The 20454-nt window shown below is 38.3% G+C and overlaps 2 protein-coding genes across 5 annotated transcripts; both read right to left on the bottom strand.

Annotated features, from left to right (window-relative positions):
• LOC120739337 (E3 ubiquitin-protein ligase TRIM21-like) lies at nucleotides 1–20158 on the bottom strand. Of its 2 annotated transcripts, XR_005697175.1 has the most exons (10): nucleotides 19905–20158; nucleotides 18295–18515; nucleotides 18108–18199; nucleotides 16866–16961; nucleotides 16665–16768; nucleotides 16419–16527; nucleotides 16127–16268; nucleotides 16019–16045; nucleotides 14759–15365; nucleotides 1–1411 (listed from the first exon to the last, which is right to left on the bottom strand). XR_005697175.1 is itself a non-coding variant. In XM_040041090.1 (9 exons), exons 2-9 carry the CDS (start codon nucleotides 18314–18316, stop codon nucleotides 14821–14823), a joined length of 1137 nt encoding a protein of 378 aa, XP_039897024.1. In that variant the 5' UTR covers nucleotides 18317–18515; nucleotides 19905–20157; the 3' UTR covers nucleotides 13086–14820. The 2 variants fall into 2 exon arrangements, 1 of the variants encoding a protein (XP_039897024.1); XM_040041090.1 differs by lacking the exon at nucleotides 1–1411 and having other exon boundaries at nucleotides 13086–15365; nucleotides 19905–20157.
• LOC120739327 (E3 ubiquitin-protein ligase TRIM39-like) lies at nucleotides 5–8852 on the bottom strand. Of its 3 annotated transcripts, none has more exons than XM_040041075.1 (14): nucleotides 8729–8852; nucleotides 5595–5823; nucleotides 5212–5399; nucleotides 5050–5134; nucleotides 4878–4960; nucleotides 4695–4782; nucleotides 4529–4617; nucleotides 4280–4396; nucleotides 3658–3753; nucleotides 3477–3580; nucleotides 3275–3383; nucleotides 2984–3128; nucleotides 2874–2900; nucleotides 5–2018 (listed from the first exon to the last, which is right to left on the bottom strand). In XM_040041075.1, exons 2-14 carry the CDS (start codon nucleotides 5803–5805, stop codon nucleotides 1474–1476), a joined length of 1887 nt encoding a protein of 628 aa, XP_039897009.1. In that variant the 5' UTR covers nucleotides 5806–5823; nucleotides 8729–8852; the 3' UTR covers nucleotides 5–1473. The 3 variants fall into 3 exon arrangements, with proteins under 3 accessions (XP_039897009.1, XP_039897011.1, XP_039897010.1); XM_040041077.1 differs by having other exon boundaries at nucleotides 4695–4758; XM_040041076.1 differs by having other exon boundaries at nucleotides 5050–5131.
• Nucleotides 20159–20454: the final 296 nt, after the last annotated feature.

The following is a 20454-nucleotide window of genomic DNA, read 5'->3' as shown; positions in this document are numbered from 1 at the left end:
TTCCTAAATGATAGTCTCTTTAATTTCTGTCCATTTAATGTCATAAATTATATTACACACATCTTTTAAATGGCATACAGCGACTCCTGAAGACCACAATATAAGAAGTCTGAGTAGAAAAAGTACAAAATGAAACAAATGATTGAGCAGATTGAAATAGTTACAAAAAGGATCTGTAAAACAGAGCTACAAAGAGTAAGTAAGTAAACAGTTTGTTGATACAATAAGTGATGGACAATCAGCAAAGACACAACAAACAAGCAGAACTCGTAATCCACCCTTTGGTGAACAATTATAACAAATAGCATTTATAGTTAGAGCTGTGGGAAGGGGGTGCTGTATGTGTTTATACAGCGGTGGAGTGGACCACAGCTGTACACAGCAGAAAAGAATCAGCAGAGTCCAAATGTCACAGGCACAGAGATTTCAAGTATTCCAGTCTTGCAACTCTTAGGACAACAGTCAAAGCTTATTCGCACAAAGTTAACGTAATATTTTAAAGTCAACTTTCAACAACAGGGCCCCTGTGGCTTAGTTGCCAGAGCAGGCCATTTGCTAATGGTAAGGTTGGTGGTTTGATCCCTGGCTCCCCGTGTGTCATAGATCCTGAGTCCTGAATAACCCCCCAATCCCCCAAGGCTTGTAGTAAAAGTGAGTAGAAAAGCACATATATACACTTATATTATTTTCTTAAGGATTAATAAAGTATTCTGATTCCAATTCATACATACACCAGTCCATGTACAAGAAAGTCAAGTGCCCTGTTGCATCCAAGGGATTAATTTGAAATGACTTCCTGAAGTTCATCTAGGTGCATGATTTTAATGCTCCAAATAATTGGCTAATAGCTGATTTTGAAAAATGCACCACCTCTATCTAGCTGGTGATCAGTACGTAACATAATTTGATTGTAATATGTCCTAACGTTTTTCTTAAAGAAACAGGAATAGTGTCTAAAGTGTTTCAACACGCCCAGACCTCCTAGTTTCCAGTGTTCTGTTTTGCCCGGGTTAATAATTTTCTGTTATTTCATTGTTCATATTGTTTCTGTAAAATTTAGACATTTCCAATGCTGTATGTATGACTTATTTTTTACTTTTCAAATGTTAAAAGTTAGAAAATATAGTACATAAAAAATAAAACTCTAAAATTGATGCGTCAGTCAGAGGATCTTAATTAATGCATGTTATAAGAAAAATGTTGAAATTTGACCGATCAAATGCCCGATGGGCAGGTGAGCAAACTGTTACTGCACACTGAATAGAAAATATGGTACATAAAAACCTGAGTCAGGTGATCCTCATGCATGTTATAATGAAAAATGTTGAAAAATTAAAAATGTTGAAATTTGGACAATCTTGGAAATTCTAAGAAAACTCATCAGAAAAAACATTAAACTGTTACTGCACACCTGGACACATATATTGCTTACCAGTGATGCATTCACTGCACCAGATCCAGTACTTGTGATTACTACTGCTTTTGCACGGCAGTGATAATCAAAGGATTGCTGTTTTTCTCATTTTGTTTCAGATGTGGACTGAAGTACGGGAGGATCTCACCACCGAACGAACACTCAGTAAATGAGTAGATGTGAGACTGAGACGTCACATCGTAAAAGGACACGAGACCTTCCTCATAATCTAGAAACACCCCGACTTTCCGAGGTTTCTCTTTAACCGAAAGGCTCACAGGTGGTGTTGTCAGGGCTGCATATTTCTGGTCTTCATAATGTACAGTAGCCCAGTAACCGTTGTCAGGACTGATTGAGAGTTTCCCCTTGCGGTTTGCGTCACGTCTCGCCACACCCAGATCCCACCCGGTCTTTTTGCTGACCTCCACCTCCCAGTATGCCCTGCCAGAGGACAATCTGTTGAGCCCCAGGATACTTCCAAACATATTAAACCTCTGTGGAGAATCAGGATCTTTCGACATCTTTCCACCATCTCTCACTTTTTTCCCATTATCAGAAATTTCAAGGCTTTGGTGTGCGGTGGTGGGGTCCAGCTTCACGTCCACTGCAGTCAAAAGAACACAAGTGATTAAAAAAACAGAACCGTGTGGTGGGTAGAAGTGTGGAAGCATCACAAGAGTAATGGATAAACTACAATAGAAGACTCCCCTTACTTTATTTACTTTTTCTATTAAACATTTCAGCCAAAGCTGACCCAAACATGGTGGTAAGTATTGCTATGGAAACATTAGTAACAACAGGTTTGTCCTCAGTAAGAAATACGGTAATATTTGTATATGAAATCTTAAGGAGATGATATATGAGCATGCATGATACCCTAACCATTCCCTGAACTTTTTTTCACATCTTCCTCCGGATAAAGCAATAAACAGAGGTTTCACACTATCGACAAGCAGCTAGGCTAACAAAAGAGCATCAGGGCATTGTGTTCGCCATGCTGACCCCTTGAGGTCTTGTCATCATAACAAGTAAACACTACTTACTTATGTTAGCTAACTCACTATTTAATTTTTTCATTGGTAAATAAACAATATATTAATATTTTTTAGCAAATAACTGTGCTAATTTTCCAATATTTTATTCACATAACTCCTGAAATCTTACAGTACTGAATCACAGTGCATTAATTTTGTTGAGTTTGCTGCTCGCCAAGAGGTGTCAAATATCGTTCACGTGACAAAATTTGAGAGTAATAAAATGTGCCCGAGCTAAACGTGTTCATATCCTTAAAAATAATTATTCATGTTTTTCCATAGACCCTTTTTTCAGGGGGGGAAGTGATTGCAGTTAAGTGAGCAGTTTTAGAAATATATAAGCAGACAAATTACTGTGGGGCAATTTGTCTCCAAACAATCACATTTTTTTCATTTAAATAAGGTTTTCATTTTGAAATACACACCTGTAAATTTTGTAATCCTCCTGAGTTCTGTGGAAACAAACATTTTAGTAAGTGGCAATAAATCAGAAAATACAGATTTTAATATAAGTATAACAAAATGATGGGCGCACCGATGGATGAGAGTTTTTCCAGTTCGTCGTGAATTTGCTTCATCATGGCTGAAGTCGTAGTTCTCAGTGTGCCAAAGGAGAGTGAAGTGTCAACTTGTACATTTTTCCAGTCAGTAGATTCATTCAGGCCTGTTAGTGGCGAAAGCTGTGTGTGCACACAGTAAACATCAGGGTATGACAAGATTAGATTTAATGAGTTTAACGAAACAGAATTGCCAAAGTGCAGAAATGCACTTTTATGCTGAGATGTTAAAAAGACCAGAAGATGGACTTCAGGTCCTCAAAGCTCACCTCCAAGTCTGGGTTTTTGGGTGCTTCAGCAATGGCCTTTTTGAGCACATCGATTTCTCTTTGCAGCTTCTGGATGATATCCTGAGCATCTCCTTTCACTTTCTGTCTCCTAAACAGTATTTAAGAGAGTAAAATGTACAGCTCTATAACAGCACACTGGCAATGTTCAGTTGCTCTCCACTGATAAACTAACAGTACCAACCTCTCCTCCAGAGGCTTAAGGGCTTTCTTTCGAGCATCTTCCACAACTCTGATAGCCTCTGAGAAGAAATGATTGACTTCCAACCATTCGGCATCCAGAGTACCCTGAAAAGAGAGTGGATGTGTTAAAGTAACATCAAAGCAAGAAACCAAACGAATGAAAAATAAATAAACATCCTTACCTTGCAGTCTATTTCCGATGATCTGACTTCAGCCATCTTGAGCTCTCTGATGTGAATTTTCTGCTGCAAATCAGATTTCATCTTTTCCTGTTTTGCCTTGAAAGAGGAAAAATGGCTCAGAGTCAAAAGTCTCATGATAGAAGGACACGTCCTGGTCAAAAATGACTCCAAGGTTCCTCACAGTGTTACTGGAGGCCAAGGTAATGCCATCCAGAGTAAGAATCTGGTTAGATATCATATTTCTAAGATTTTCAGGGCCGAGTAAAATAACCTCAGTTTTATGTGAATTTAGAAGCAGAAATTTAGAGGCCATCCAGGTTTTTGTGTCTTTGCGATATTTCTGCAGTTTAACTAAATGTGGATACTAGGGAGGTTTAAAGCTAGAGGTGTGGTGGCTTTGACTAAAAGGTGTGCAAACACATGCAGCAGTAGCCTGTAACACTCTGTGAGGCTTTACTTCCACTACTATGAGTGTCTGAACTGGACCTCCAAGCAGTGTTTGTGCTGTTGGCACCTTTTGGAGCATTTTTAGAATTTTTTCAGTTTCAGTGATTGAAAATTCTACTAGTTATTACATTGTTACTCAGAACCACTATTTTAACAACTATTAAAACTGCATTACCTTTTGTAGTTTTTTAGTCTTCTTCTCTTTCAGCCTGTCTATTTCCTTTTCTTTTTCTTCGGGGCAGATTGCTGCGTGCTGGGCTGCTTTCCCAGGAAGCTCCAAGAGTTGTACCACCTAAAATATGAAAGCAGTAAGTAATGAAATTAATCTTTATACAGTTTAACTCTTAGAAAAATTTTTTCACATTTATACTAAAACCATATTTTACATGCATCTGAATAACTGTACTTAAGAAATCTGCAGTACCTGCTGTCCACCAGTAGAGAAGTCCAGAGCTCGACGGGCTTTGTCTGAGCTCACGGTGCTTTGATGAGAGCGCTGAGGAGTCTCAAAGACTGCAGAGGAACAAGAGAGTTATTACCAAGCAAAGCTGGCTTGAACTATCATCAGCTGTGAAGATTGTAATGCGTACATGATGTGTCTGTCTCCATCTTTGTGGTTGTGTTGTCTGTGTGATCACTGTGGTTGCTGAAGGTCTGTGACACAGACATGAACACAGACTGTAAAAGGAAAGTAGAAGTGGAGATTCAGTGGGTGTCACTTGACAAGTTGTCCTAACACTTCTTTGATATGTTTGAAAAGAAAATCTGTGTACCTGTGCACCAGAGCCTAAATCAAGCCCCTGATATGCGCCCATGTTTGAACCTGTTGGCACAGACTGTTGCTGAGTTTCAACCACTGTAACAAAAGAGGATTAATGGTTAAATTAAGCCACCTTGCTTTTTTGGAGTGTTGTCATTATGAACTAACTAAATTAAAATGCATACATGATTTAATTATCTCTACTGCAGAGGCTTGTCTGGCTGGAGAATCGATTTGGGGGATGAAGCTTGATGGCAGAAACATATTCTGCTGGAGAGAACAGATGTGATTATACAGTTCGATGCTAATCTAGTGTAATTTCTCATATTTCGGTGAAAAAGCCATACCTCCTCCTTGACTGAAGGACTGAAAGTTGGTCTGCTGCACTTTTGATGAGATTCTTCCTGATGATTTCTCCAGAGTTGAACTTTGTTCTCCTCCAGTTGATTTTGTGTAGATCTCATCCCTCCCTGGAGATCTCCGAGGTCCTGATCAACTGTGATTCTGGGCCAGCTGTAGTAGCTTGCGTTTGAATCTGTTGTGTTTGTGTGACACATTAAGGAATGATTATTTTAACTCTTCCTGCATATTCTTTGTTTATTTTTTAGTAAATCATTCCTTAACAATGTGAGAATACACTGTAACGAACTATCAAAGTGACAAATTTATCCTCTGCCTCTGCAGCTGCACAAAGTGTAACTAGGGGCAGCAGTACAATCAGCACACTCACCAGACTTCACAGAATTCTTGAAAATATCCATAAATGGGTCTGTTAATTTGATCTGAGGACTCAGGATAGTCACTGTAGGAAGGTAACTGAATTGTTCATGTTCAGGGATCCTCATTCCCTTTGGTGTACATCCCATCTTTCCCTGGTGAACTCTGAGGCCCTGGTAACTTGTCGTTTTGGACCAGCCACAGTGGCAAACCTGAAGACTCATTTTGGATGAGTTGAGTATCTGAAGTAGACAGAAAAGGGTGTAAACAACAGGGAAACCAGTAAGAGTTCAATTATTAAAAATACATGCACTGTTTAGAAAATGTGGTTTTAGATTTTAGCTGGAATAACATGAGTAATGTGTGAATAATCAGTGAGGGTAGTTTATCACTAGTTTGCTTCAATAATTGATTTTAATGCTATTCTTTCCAAACAATTTGGTTATTATTGTTTGTCTTCTGCTAATGAAATTAAAAAAATATATTTTTTCTCTTTTCTCATGATCCTAGAGTTTTGAGTTTTGGGGTGTTTTGCAGGTTTTTAATTTATTTATCTGTATTACAGTTCTGTATTGTTGACATTCTGGCTTTTTTATGGTTCACATCTTAGTCCTGTTCTCAGTGTTTGTTGCCTCATGATTCATTTTGATAGTCCACGTATCAAGAGTGTTTTTTATTCAGTTTTGCTTCCCACTTCCCAGCCCGTTAGTCTGATTCTATTCAGCTGTGTTCTCTGGTGTTTTGCATCTCCCTGATTTCCTAGTATGTAAACAATACCTGAGTCCTCCTTTGTTCTTTGTCATTTTCTCCCTCAAGGTGTGTTTCCGGTGTGGTTCCAGCTTGTCTTGTTAAAGGCTTGTTGTGTGTTCATAGTTTCTGCTATGGTGTATACTCTACACCGGCACTGTGTGGAACTTTTAGAAGAGTTTTTTTTACTATTAAAAGTTGTGCTTTTCAGGTTAAAAGTAACCTTTCAAGGCATTACTGCATGATGTCCTGATGTCCTTATATCAGAAAGAAATGATGACCATATTGTTTTTGCCCCTCAGTTACCCATCATTTCTCTGTTCCACTTTACAAGACAGACATATAAAATACTAAGACAAATATATTACCCCTTATATATAAAAATACTTTTTTTTTTAAAAAAGTGAAACTGTCAAAAATTACACCTCGGACTTGCTTGTGTTGCACAGTGATTAGGCGCCCTCTAGTGGCACTGAATGTGCAGCAAAAAAACAAACAAAAAAACCCACTGATATTACAGTTTTGTGTCTTAGTGTGGAGAGTTCATGTCAGTAAAGATATACATTAAAACTGTCACCATTCCACTGAGATTTTAAAAAACATTATCAAGCTACAACATGTATGTACTTATACATAATATTGAATAATTTAATTCAATTTTTATTTATATATCACAACAACAGTAGCCTCCAGACACTTTATATTGTAAGGTCTATATTATGAGGTACAATAATACATACAGAAATCAATCATATGACCCCTACGAGCAAGCACTTTGGCGACAGTGGGAAGGAAAAACTCCCTTTTAACAGGAAGAAACCTCCCACAGAGCCAGGCTGGGGAAGGGTGGCCATCTGCCTAAATAAAGCATAAATGTGGTGAAATATCGATCCTATACATAACACATAAATGGTAAATGGCCTGCATTTGTATAGTGCTTTTCTAGTCCCTAAGGACCCCAAAACGCTTCACACTACATTCAGTCATTCACACACTGGTGATGGCAAGCTACATTGTAGCCACAGCTGCCCTGGGGCGCGAGGCTGCCGCCACTGGGCCCTCTGACCACCACCAGTAGGCAAACATGGGGTTAGTATCTTGCCCAAGGATATTTGGCATGCAGCCAGGAGGCAGCCTGGGATCAAACCACCGACCTTCAGATTAGTGGCTGACCTGCTCTGCCACCTGAGCTACAGCCACATAAATGTAATTAGTGTTTTATTATTTTTAATAAACATTAAACATTCATTTTAAAACTCATCTCCCTTTCAAACTTTGACCACACATATAACACATAATTATAGGCAAACACTCACGCCCTGACATTTAATCTGGACTAGAAGGAGTTAAAATGACTCTCCAAGAGTAGTATTTGCATTTCAGGTTGGGTTTGTTTATTCCTGTCATGGAAAGAAAAGCAGCCTAGTGGAACAAAAGCTTAGCACACACCATGCAACCTGCGGTTTAATTTTATAGCCATGACAGCTTCCTTATCCTGAAAAGATCTGTGTAATTAACTGAAGTTTTGTTGTATAAGTTTGTATGCATGTGCACAGATTCGGCTTATATAGGGTTTTTTCTGGGATTTCGCGCAACCCAGGAAAAAATAATTAATACATAATGGGCTTGGAGTGACAACATTATGAATGAAATGAGCTTTATTTGGAAGCAACCCCCCCCCCTCGACAGGTTGTGTGTGAGACTTCAGCACAGCAGCAGCAGCAAGTAGGCGCACCGAGGGCCTTCGCGCTCAATTTTCGAGTATATCTGTGTGATAGAATTTAGAAAACACATCGGTGCAAATTATAAGTCTGGTGTTTTTGTGTCCGTTGGTTTGTTTTTGTTTCGTGAGCTGGTTATTAGATACCGCTACACCGAGCCAGAGAATACCTCGCCGCCCCGCCCCTCTCCTCCCTGTGCAGCAAGCAACAGGCGCACCTCGCAAACGGAGGGCGCCCTTACTCGCCACAAATGGGCAATAGAAAACTGACTGGTACCCATGCAAGCACAAAAATGCGTTGGCAGCATTGGTGCCAGCAACTATTTTTGCCGATGCCCATAATCCCGCCCCCACCATGTCGCCTATATCAAAACCCCCAACTGTATAACGTTGTGTGCTGCACTCTGCAAACTACGAATTAACTAACAACTTTTTAGATTTTATTTCACACGCAATATGACGTCACAGCATCTACACAAAATAAAATACATATAAAACATATATATAATACTTATAGTATTATACAAAGGAGTAATGATTTAATATTATCTGATTCTTCTACAAACAAGCCTTTCATTCATGCAGGCACGAGAGTGAGTGGGTCAGTGAGACTGTCGTGTTATTTTATCATGAAGCATTTCAAAAAGTTCAAAGTAACACCAAAGTGCAGAGCAGCCTACCTGCGCTCCTGCGTATCTCGATGCTCCTCTGTGAGATCTGCTGCTTTCTCCACACTCTGCTTCTCTCTAATAAAGATTCAGCAGTTTCAGTTTCCTTTCGGCAAAATCAATCCCGAAACTGTGAGGAGTTGCGACATATCACTACGAAATACTTGGTTACTGGAAACGTCATGGAAAAGAAATAAACAAATAAACGTCATGAGGAAAAAAAGGGAACAACGTTCATTCATTCTTTAAGAAAAACGAGAGAGAGAAAAAAAACAAATACAAACAGTTGACATATAGATGCTAAAATCTATTTTTGATACCTAAAGTGTAAAAGTGGAGGTGTTTGTCACACAGGTGGGGCTTTGTGTGCAAAGGACACTCCTCATTTAGCACGCAGGTCATTTAAAAAAATGTTTTTTTAAGCTAAACACATAAAAGTGTCATATCCTCCTCACTGGACAATAAAGAAGAGAGAGGCAGAGAGATAGATGAGTTTATTTATTTTCCATTTCCAGCATGAAGCAAAAGCAATATGTGACAGCAGACTGGGACTGAATGATTTACCATTAACACCCAGGGTAGAACCCCCGCACCTGCTTCAAACATGGCACCTAAAGAAAAAATATAATAAAAACAAATGCACATATACACAAACCAGTTCACAAAAAATACCACACCCATGTATACTGATGGCTAGCAGTGGCACCATGTTCTTCAACATGCAAGCTGAGATAGGGGTGAAGTTCCCCAGTAAACAAACACTCTTTGGTTTGTAGAATGACACAAAACCTTCCTCGTAACTCAAAAAAACTCCAACGTTTGTGAGGTTTTCCTTTGGGCAAAGGAAGCAGGTGGTTCTGTGAGGACTGTGCAGACTTTGTCATCTTTGTGCGAATCATTTTTGGGCTTTTGTGAGAGGTTCTCCTTATGGCTTGTGCTTGCTTTTATTACAACCAGATGCTTGTGTTGCTAACCTCCACCTCCCAGTAAGGTTTCCCAAGGATTTTCCAGTAAGATTTCCCCTTCCCTCTTGTTTTTGTACAGAGAAAGTGATCAGGCTTTTTCTTCATCTCCTGACACCAGCTGCACCGGATCTTCATCCTTTTTCACTCAGCGAACTCTTTCCTTGTGTTGGTCATTGCTGTGCAGGAAAAACAAAGTATGTGATCACAGGTGAAATAAGGGATTGTTTTCCCAGTGCAGGTTTAGAGTGTTTCATTTTGTGATAGCCATTGATCCATTTTTCAAATAATCTCTAAGGATCTGACTTTTTAAGAAAGACACAAATATCTCTGCTTATTATTTGGCTAACAGCTTAAAATAGACATAGCATTTTATAATAAGTTAACAGCATTCCCACAAAGCACCCCTGCACACCAGCATTGCACTTAAATTATACTTTAATTAAGATATAGTTATGATTTAATCACAAAAATATGACTGGCTCAGCATTACATGAATCAAATTTTTAAACTGATGTTGGAGTGAGAACATTGTTACAGGGAAAATGTGTCTGTCTGCAGATATTAACTAAACATCTTTATGTACTATGGACATAATAATAATAAATATGCTAAAGTGAAAATAAACTTAACTGAAACTCAATACTCTTACAAACTAAATAGTTCCCAGAAATAAAAAGAATTAAGTAAAGCTTATTTAAGATGACTATGTTAGGACAACTTATTCATTGCACGCATACAGTACTAAGAACAACTTGATGTTTCTGACTGTACAATACTAATTGTTTACTGACTGACAAACATTTTAAGTTCCACTAAATTAAAAAACAATTTGTGGTCATTTTTTAATCACATTTCTTTATTATCCTTGAAATTTCTAGTACAATACTTAAATTAATATAACACTGTATGCAAATATTAACAACAACATTGCCACTATTGTTATAATCTTACAATGAAACAAAGTCTCAGATTTAATTTCTGTAAAACTAAGTTTAGGCTTTCTACAACTTTGTTTTTCTAGTTACATTACTTATATTTTCAAAATAAAATGTAATTATTGTGTAGCCGCAGGTGCTTGTTTCCAGTCCAGGCATTACTGCCTGAATGACTGTCATGGATTTAGGTGATCCAAACGTAAGTGGAACACAACTGGGACAAATCTGACATAGTGAGACAAAGGAGGAAGAAAACTAAATACACTGCACACAGGACAGGGACTATCAAAATAAAACAGGACACATGAGACATGGTCTGAAACGTGGACTTGACACTGTGACTGGGTAAGAACAGACATGAGAACACAACTAACTTGAACACATGGAACACAGAGGAGGCACAGTAACAAAGCCTAAAGACTAGAAACTAACAAATATAACAGGGGAGAAAATAGAAATACAAATAACAATGCCAAGAACAATGCTAAATCAAAAAATTATTCAAAACCAGAAACACATAAACACTGGGTCCCCAGACTCAGAGCAATGAAAGATTTGATGTGTGTTAGCTACAATAGGATTATCACTTGCCCCTGCATACACTTCAAAAATTTTATAGAGCCCATAAGCCAATGCTTCCTTCTCCACTATCGAGTAGTGTGGACCGCAGAAGCCACCACAGCCCTACAGGACTGTTTTGACAACACGGTTTGGGGTATATTTGCAGAAGGAACAGAATTGGAGGGCCACGCACCTCTCATACTCTCATACATACTGAGAGTGTAACAACAACAAAGACTGTTAAAGTGTTCTCATCACCATCTTCAACCTCTCACTGCTACAGTCTATTATACCATCCCGCTTTAAGTCAGCCACTCCAGTGCCCAAGAAGAACATGGTGAGCTGCCTGAATGACTATCGCCCAGTTGCATAAATGCTTTGAGAAACTTATCAGCGGCCTAACTCCCAGCAAATGGGTGATAGAAAACATGAGTACGAGCAATTTTTTTTACATTTTGTTTTGCCGATGCCCGTGACGCCCCCCACAACGATGCCGCCCCAGGCAACCGCCCGTGTCGCCCGTATCAAAAACCGCTACTGCCTGCATCTGAACACAGCCAGTAACCTTTTAACAAGTCAAATTTACTGACAAATTTTGCTGAGACTATCCCGTCCACACAGTCATTGACACAGTGACAATGGAAAGAATCCATCTTTGTGACCTGGTTAACTTTACGACAATCGGTGCAGGGTTGAAAGGTCAGATCTGGTTTTTGTACAAGCAAGCATGGGGATGATCAATTTGAACATGAAGCAATATTATCAACATGTACTTCACTTCAGACTTCAGTTGATCCTGTTTTTCCAGTGAAGTGTGATAGAAACGCTGCCAAACCTTCCTCCCCAGTTTCGACCCACCCACTAACCAACCCCTCTGAAAGAGCTGCCACAACAATTGATGTCACATCCTCTGCACCACATACAGGAACATGATAGAGATTTAACAGGTTTACATTAAAAAGTTGTGATTTCCTTCTGCGTTCAAGAGTAGCAACCAGATAATTTTGATCTGACACCTGCTGCAGTACAGAATATGGACAAGTTAATAACAGGAAGCAGTACCAACACTTTGTCCCCTGAACTAAACTCAAGTGTTTCAGCTCTACAGTAAAACTGATTTTTCATTTGTGTTCAGTTGAACTTTTGCCTGTTTTACAGCTTCATACAACCTCCTTCTAAAGCCATTAACATAGTCTGCCAGATTTACAGGAGGTGGGAGGGTCTTCCAGTCATCCTGTAAAACTGCTCCTGGACCCTGAACAGTGTGAACAAAAACCAATTCATATGGGCTGAACCCAGTACTACGTTGGGTGACTTCTTGCTAGCATGAGCCACGGCAGTCTCCCCTCCCAGTCAGGATCCAGTTCTGTATAATAAGCATACAACAAGAACATCAGGGTTTGATGGAATCTTTCAATAGCTCCCTGCCTCTGTGGATGGTTCTGAGGAGAACCTGCTACACGATAATAGAGGACCAGGTGAATGGGAACTGTTTGATGAGAATCACAGGTCAGAATGAAGCTTATAATTGTTCAAGAAGCCTTATTCTAGTCACATCTGATCAAGCAAGATATCTAAAAAAATAACTATGAGAAAATCAGGTGAGTGTTTGTGACAGAAACAAATAAAAGTGCAGTAAAGTCAGAAGTGAATCTTGTAAAGATAAACTGTGGTTATTGGGACACATTTCAACTCAAAGGAGATAAAAGCAGCATCACCCTGTTGTTACTGACACATTCACCTAAATGAGAAATAAATAATAATATCAATTATTATTATTATTATTATTATTATTAATATTATTATTATAATAATAATAATAATAATAATAATAATAATAATACATTATATGTATATGCCACAAATTTATTTGTGGTAACATCATGACAAAAAAATGCAAAACAAATGTTCCTAAATGACAATTTTATTCATTTCTGTACATCTGATGTCATAAAATATATTACACAAATCTATTAAATGGCATATAGTGACTCCTGAAGACCACAATATAAGAAGTCTGACAAGCAAAACTACAAAATGAAACAAATGATTGAGCAGATTGAAATAGTTACAAAAAGGATCTGTAAAACAGAGCTACAAAGAGTAAGTGAGTAAACATTTTGTTGACACAGTAAGTGATGGACAATCAGCCAAACACAACACGAAGAACTCGTAATCCATCCTTTGTTATACAATTAAAACAAACAGCATTTATAGTCAGAGCCGTGGGAAGAGTGCCGAGGTGTCTGTGTGTGTGTGCATGTTTAGATACCTTTTTAGCACATGAAATTGGCATGATGCTGTACTTGTGGGGACCAACAGATCACTCAAGGGGTCAAAATGCCCAAAGCACCTAGGATTAGGTATTAATTTTCCGTGGTTATAAATAATTTTTGGGTTTTTTTATATGAAAATGAGTATGTGTGCGTGTATGGCGGTGGAAGGGATCACAGCAGAGTCCAAATGTCACAGGCACACAGAGATTTCAAGTACTCAAGTCTTGCAACTCTTAAGAAAGCAGACATTTGATATAACCCTAATTGCACAAAGGTAACTTAACATTTTAAAGGCCCCTGTGGCTTAGTTGGTAAGCCAGGCCATCTGCTATTGGCATAGTTTGTGGTTTGATCCCTGGCTCCCCTGTGTGTCACAGATCCTGAGTCCTGAATTACCCCCAGTACCCCAAGGCTTGTAGTGAGAAAGCAATCTGCTCAAAGTGAGTAGAAAAGCACATACACACACTTATATTATTTACTAAAGGATTCAAATTCATATATACACCAGTCCACGTACAACAAAGTCAAGTGTCCTGTTGCATTCAAGGGATTCATATCAAAATTACTTCTTATTGTTACCTTTATCTAGGTGCATGATTTTAATGCTGCAAACGTGACATAGCACTCAGAGGTTTAGGCTACAAATGTCCAAATAAGGGGCAGTGAAAAAATTGTTCAAAGTGTTTAAAATTTCTGTGAAGACATTTATCCGGGACACGTGAGTGAGTGAAGGAGACCAACAGTGGGATAATCCAAGAGCTTTCAGAGGAAGTTCCTCAGTCTGCTGGTTGTCTGCAATTTGTTTTATAAGGGATTAGAAGATAAATAAAACAAAACTTTAAAAAATAGTGTTTTCATGCTACTGTGATAGGAATTGGCTAATAGCTGATTTTGAAAAATGCACCAGCTCCAGTTACTGGTGATCAGTACGCAACATCATTTGATCATAATATGTCCTAATGTTTTTTCTTAAAGAAACAGGAATAGTGTCTAAAGTGTTTTAACAACTTTATCTTTAGAAGAGATTTTGTCATTTCTGTTTTTTGCAAAAGGTGTTTCAACACGCATGCTAACAATTGTTTCTGTAAATTCATACATTTGCACTGCTGTATGTAAGACTTAGTTTTTACTTTTCAAATGAAAATAAAAGTGAGAAAATATAGTACATAAAAACCTGAGTCAGGAGATCTTCATCAATGCATGTTATAATGAATAATGTTGAAAATTGGGCAAGCAAATGCTCTGGTAGAGAGGTAAGAAAACTCTGTTTAAACACAGAAAAAACATTAAACTGTTACTGCACACCTGGACACATATATTGCTTACCAGTGATGCATTCACTGCACCAGATCCAGTGCATGTGATTACTACTGTTTTTGCACAGCAGTGATAATCAAAGGATCGCTGTTTTTCTCATTTTGTTTCAGATGTGGACTGAAGTACGGGAGGATCTCACCACCGAACAAACACTCAGTAAATGAGTAGATGTGAGACTGAGACGTCACATCGTAAAAGGACACGAGACCTTCCTCATAATCTACAAACACCCCGACTTTCTGAGGTTTCCTTTTAGGTGAAAGGCTCACTGGTGGTGTCGTTAGGGCTGCATATTTCTGATCTTCATAATGTACAACAACCCAGTAACCGTTGTCAGGATTGATTGAGAGTTTCCCCTTGCGGTTTGCGTCACGTCTCGCCACACCCAGATCCCACCCGGGCTTATTCCTGACCTCCACCTCCCAGTATGCCCTGCCAGAGGACAGCCTGTTGAGCCCCAGGACACTTCCAAATACATCAAACCTCTGCAGAGAGTCAGGATCTGTCGACATATTTCCACTATCTTTCACTTTTTTCCCATTATCAGAAATTTCAAGTCTTTGGTGTGCGGTGGTGGGGTCCAGCTTCACTTCCACTGCAGTCAAAAGAACACAAGTGATTAAAAAGATGATTTTACTGTTACAGTACGACCAGAAAGAGATCATCAACAGAAAAAATATAACTCATGTCATACAGTTTCAACACCTCACCAGCTACTTGTATTAACTGGATAAAAAGATAACAAGTGAGAAAATATTAAAATTGGTTATCTTAAAATGATCGTTGCCATTGTTTTCTAAATGACCTTTGAATATTACATAAGAAAATTTGATTTTAGTTTAGTAAACTACATATGAATTTTCATATCTAACGAAAACTTAGCAAGAAGACTCCAATTCTGGACAATAAAAACTTTTATTACATCTAATACATCACAAGAGGTTTTTATTTTAAATACCGGAGTTTAAAGAATCTAAATACCTATACTGTAAGTATCATGGGGATTTTATTTTGAAATCAGTTATAACTTAGGTCAAACATGATAATTTCCCAAAGGATTTTTTCCAATAAGAAACTGAGGATCCATCCTTTCAACATTTGAGCTGCACCTGTTTCCTTCTGTTAGTGTCAACATCTGGGACTTGTCTGTTGTCCATCAGTGTGTGTCTTGTGTGTATTTACAATGAAAATGTGGAACAATTGCCATTTCTTTCTATTTTAATACTGTTTTTAATTTGACATACACACCTGCAAATATAGGAATCCTCTTGAATTCTGTGGAAGCAGAAATCTGAGTAAGATGCAGTATATCAAGTATAGATTTTAACACAAGTCATGATGAATCAAAAGACTCACCGATGGTTGAGAGTTTATCCAGTTCCTTGTGAATTTGCTTCATCATGGTTGAAGTCGTAGCTCTCAGTGTGCCGAAGGACAGTGAAGTGTCAACATGTACATTTTTCCAGTTAGAGTCATTCAGGCCTGCTAGAGGAGAAACCTGTATATGTGTGGAGACATCATTAAATGTAATGATTTTAAATGAAGCAGAACTGACACAGAATAGAAATTAAACGTTTCCTCTTTTAATTGCTTTTATGCTCCAGTATTAAAAAGACCAGAAGATGGACTTCAGGACCTTGTGGCTCACCTCCAAGTCTGGGTTTTTGTTTGACTCATCAATGGCCTTTTTGAGCACATCAATTTCTCTCTGAAGCTTCTGGAGGAGATCCCGAGTGTCTCTTTTTACTATCCGTCTCCTAGAGTGTGCACAAGAGAGCCTGTTTTATTCAAATGTACTACACCATAGCAACACAAAGGATCTCCGTGGTGATGTTAAGCTGTTCCTCACTGATGAACTGAGAGACTAACTGCAACATAATCTCACAGGACCAACCTTTCCTCCAGAGGCTGAAGGGCTTGCTGCCGAGCATCCTCCACAACTTTTATTATGTCTGAGAAGAAATCGTTGACTTCCAGCCACTCTGCATCCAAACTAGCCTGAAAGCCGTCAAACAGAGTAGAGGATTTAGAGCAAAGATATTAAAGCAAACAAAACAACAAAACAAAAAAATCAAACATATGTTACAGTCTTTACCTTGCAGTCTGTTACTGATGATCTGACTTCTGCCATTTTGTGCTCTCTGATATGAATTTGTTGCTGTAAATGAGCTTTCAGTTTTTCTTGTTTAGCCTTGAAAGAGGACAAAGGACACGTATAATATTTACAACTTATAATGAGATTTAAAAAACAAGAAGAGTTGACTATTATGCTGAGATTTGCTTGCATGAGAGTTTTGTGTTTTTCAGGTTTGCGAGCATCTTTTTTTTTTTTGCCTGTATTTGTATAGAGCTTTTAAAAGAGTTCCTGCTTTGAGCTTGTACCAGAGATGATAGCACACATAAAACATGTCACTGGACACTGCAAATGTTAACATCATGGTGGAGTTAGATCAACAATCCGATTATTAATCAACCTGGAGAACTGATTAATATTGGGCTGGAAAATTAATTCTCATAAACAGCAGTTCCTCTAGTGGCTACTGGAGGCTGGCTCCCAAAGTGATTCAGTCCCAACAGACAGACTCTAGTGTCAAAATGTCAGGCTAAATAGGATTAAAATACATGTTTAAAACCAGGTATAAAACTACAGTAGTTGCCCCCTTCATGACAGTTTTACTGTCAACAAATTGGCTATATGACCCATCTATGTGGATATTAATAAAGGCCTAAAGTTAGGGGCGTGGTGGTTTTGACTGAGCTGTATGCAAACACAGAGCTTTCTGTTTAAGACTGATTGCTGCTTACTGAGCTGTGAGCTGTGCCAACTATAAGCTACCACAAGAGCAACAGAGCTCAAGGGTCAACTTTGACCTTCAGCTTGAACAAAGAAGGCCAAGGTAAAACGCTTAGTCATCCTAGGCTCTCATGTCCTCCAAGGCCTATTGTAGTGAATCTCTGTTCACCAAAATGAAATCGGCTTGAGCTGTTATTGGTATCAACCATCACTCAAAATTTGAAAATGATATCTTGAAAACTAACATCTGGCTATGGAACAGAAAAAAAGGCACACAAAAAAACAAGTGGAACTCATTACATACTCTTTACCTTTGGAGGAAGAATGAAACTAATGTTTACGTAGTTTTACTTTGAAGTCAGCAATGAATCTGTTGAACGATGCAGCCAAAGGCTTGTTAAATTCTTAGCAAATGAGCAAAATGATGCCTTTGGCCACCTTGTGCTCTTTATGAGGAGATTTATTTTGGCTTCATAATGTATACTTCAGTATGGGTCCATTTTACATGCATCTGAATGGTCGTCCTTAAGAAATATGCAGTACCTGCTGTCCACCAATAGAAAAGTCCAGAACTCGGCGAGCTCTGGAATCTTCAAGTTTAGTAGTTTGATGAGAGCGCTGTGGAGTCTCAAAGACTGTAGAGAAAGAAGACAGTCACTGTAAGCTGGAATGATAACAGAAGTTTTAGTGAGGATATTTTTCCTGGTTCTACATCAGCACAAACACTCACCAGAAATCTTGAAATGATCCATAAAAAGGCTCTTTTACTTTGATTTGAGGTTCACTGTAGCTCGGTTTATGAGGGAACCTGGATTGTTCACTTTGAGGCATCCTCATTCCCTTTGCCGTGCATCCCTTCAATCCCTGGTGAACTCTCAAACCATGTTAAGTTGTATATTTGGTCCAACCGCAGTGGCAAACCTGAACGTTCATGTTGGATAAGTTGGGTGTCTGTAAAAAAAATATTGTCAACATATTTGTCAGTAAAGCAAAAATGAGCAGTGTATGATTTAATGATGTCTAATTTACTTTAACATCCTCAACTCTATGTCTATCTTTCCCTAAATTTCACCACACCTCCACATCCTCTGGCAAGAAGTTTTTCTTTCATCTGTTTTCTTATTACTGTTTCTTTTCATTCAATAGCCAGGTGATCAATAAAACTTAAATTGAGAGCTTTATCATTTTTATTTTTATTTTGGGTGTGACCATAGTAGTTGTGGTACAGACTGCATACTGGCTGTGTTTAAAACTTTCGGAAATGTAAGTATTCTTCCAGATTATTTCAAGTATTGTGCTTTTCTTAACATTAGGAACCAAACTACTTGTACAGTAGTTTAATGGGTTTAATACGGGTTTCAGGTTAAAAATAGCTTTTTCGGTGCAATGCTGTCATAGTTACTAACACAGATGTCCTTATATCAGAAATACATATCCATATGAGATTAATGAGATATTTATTTATTTCTCTAGCCAAATGAAAACAGGAAGTTAAAGAGTTCTGTCTCAGTAAGATTACATTGTGATTACATCAAGAGTGACCTGGGTTTAAGATTAAACAACATGCAACATGATTGACCTAACATGTCTGTGTACTGTGGGAGGAAATACCCACCCGGGCACAGGGAGAACATGCAAACGCCACACTGTCCCCAGCCTGAATTCAAATCTAAGACCCTTATACAGTGCGACAAAAGTACTATTCAGTGGTTCATGTGTAACAGTGACTGTTACACATGAACCGTTTGGAGTTGTGTTGCATAAATTTGTGTCTAATCCCAATTAACTTAGTGTAGGAGAAAAAATAAATGTTTATGTGTGGTTATAGTGTACATGATGTTTAGTCAAATATAAATGTACAAAGACATGGGTCATGTACATAACACGGGGATCTACATAAATGCAATTAGTAACAATAAAACGAAATTAGTTTTATTGATGCAGGTCACCATAAAACATTAATTTATGGTTATATCATGTCTCTTTATATAAACCCATACATAAATCTACCGTTCAGTGTTTGACCATGCGTGAAGAAGGGGGAAGTGACATTTTCCTTTGCACAGCACAAACACTCACACCATGTCTGCTCTGGAATAGAACGAGTTAAAATAACTCTCCAAGAGTAGTATTTGCATTTCATGTTAGATTTGTTTATTCCTGCCATGGAAAGAAAAGCAGCCTAGTGGAAAAAAGGAGTTTGAGCACACACCCCGCAGTGCAGGTTGTAACAGCTTCCTTATCTTCAAACGATCGACGTGTAATTAACTGGAGTTAATGTCAGGTTATTTTGTCATGAGACTTTTCAAAAAGTAAACACCAAAGTGCTGAGAAGCCTACCTGCTCCTTCGTATCTCGCAATGTCTCGATCCTCGGCTGTGCGATCTGCTGCTGTCTCCAAACTTTGCTCCTGTCTGGTTCGGTTTCAGTTTCGTTTTTTTTCCATATTAATCCCGAAACCAGCCCTTTAAATTCAACTGTAAGGAGTTGCGACACGTCACTACGAAATACTCGGTTACTGGAAACGTCATGGAAAAGAAACAAACACACAAACGTCATGAGAAAAAAAAGAGGGAAAAAAAAGAAAGAATAACGAGAGAAAACAAATACAAACACAGCTGACATCTTCCTGTTCCTGATATTTTGAATATTTTTAACTGACATTTTTTATAACAGTATTTAACGTAGCTTACATTACAACAGTAGCACAATACATATTAAAACAAGCTTCCGATAAAAGCCGTTTAATGTGTAAGACAGGCAGTCAAGATGAAGTCATAATGAGTTTAATCAGTTAATTAGTTTTTCATGCCGACACTTTTTTTCTTGGTTAGAAGTGTATTGTTTTTTACCAATACTACAATCCCCCAAAAAATCAAAGTTTAAAACT

The sequence above is a fragment of the Simochromis diagramma genome, unplaced genomic scaffold, assembly GCF_900408965.1.
Source record: "Simochromis diagramma unplaced genomic scaffold, fSimDia1.1 OVJJ01000370.1, whole genome shotgun sequence".
Classification (NCBI taxonomy): domain Eukaryota; kingdom Metazoa; phylum Chordata; class Actinopteri; order Cichliformes; family Cichlidae; genus Simochromis; species Simochromis diagramma.
This window is presented reverse-complemented; position numbering and strand designations above follow the sequence as displayed.

Excerpts from the sequence above, each read along its gene's own strand:
- LOC120739327 (XM_040041075.1), bottom strand. The coding sequence starts at position 5,805 with ATGAGTCTTCAGGTTTGCCACTGTGGCTGGTCCAAAACGACAAGTTAC. Across the intron at positions 3,754-4,279 it reads AGACTAAAAAACTACAAAAG|GCAAAACAGGAAAAGATGAA; the intron begins GTAATGCAGTTT and ends TCCTCTTTCAAG. Across the intron at positions 3,384-3,476 it reads CTTAAGCCTCTGGAGGAGAG|GAGACAGAAAGTGAAAGGAG; the intron begins GTTGGTACTGTT and ends AATACTGTTTAG.
- LOC120739337 (XM_040041090.1), bottom strand. The coding sequence starts at position 18,316 with ATGGATCATTTCAAGATTTCTG. Across the intron at positions 16,962-18,107 it reads TTTCTATTGGTGGACAGCAG|GCTAAACAAGAAAAACTGAA; the intron begins GTACTGCATATT and ends TCCTCTTTCAAG. Across the intron at positions 16,769-16,865 it reads CATCAGTAACAGACTGCAAG|GCTAGTTTGGATGCAGAGTG; the intron begins GTAAAGACTGTA and ends GACGGCTTTCAG.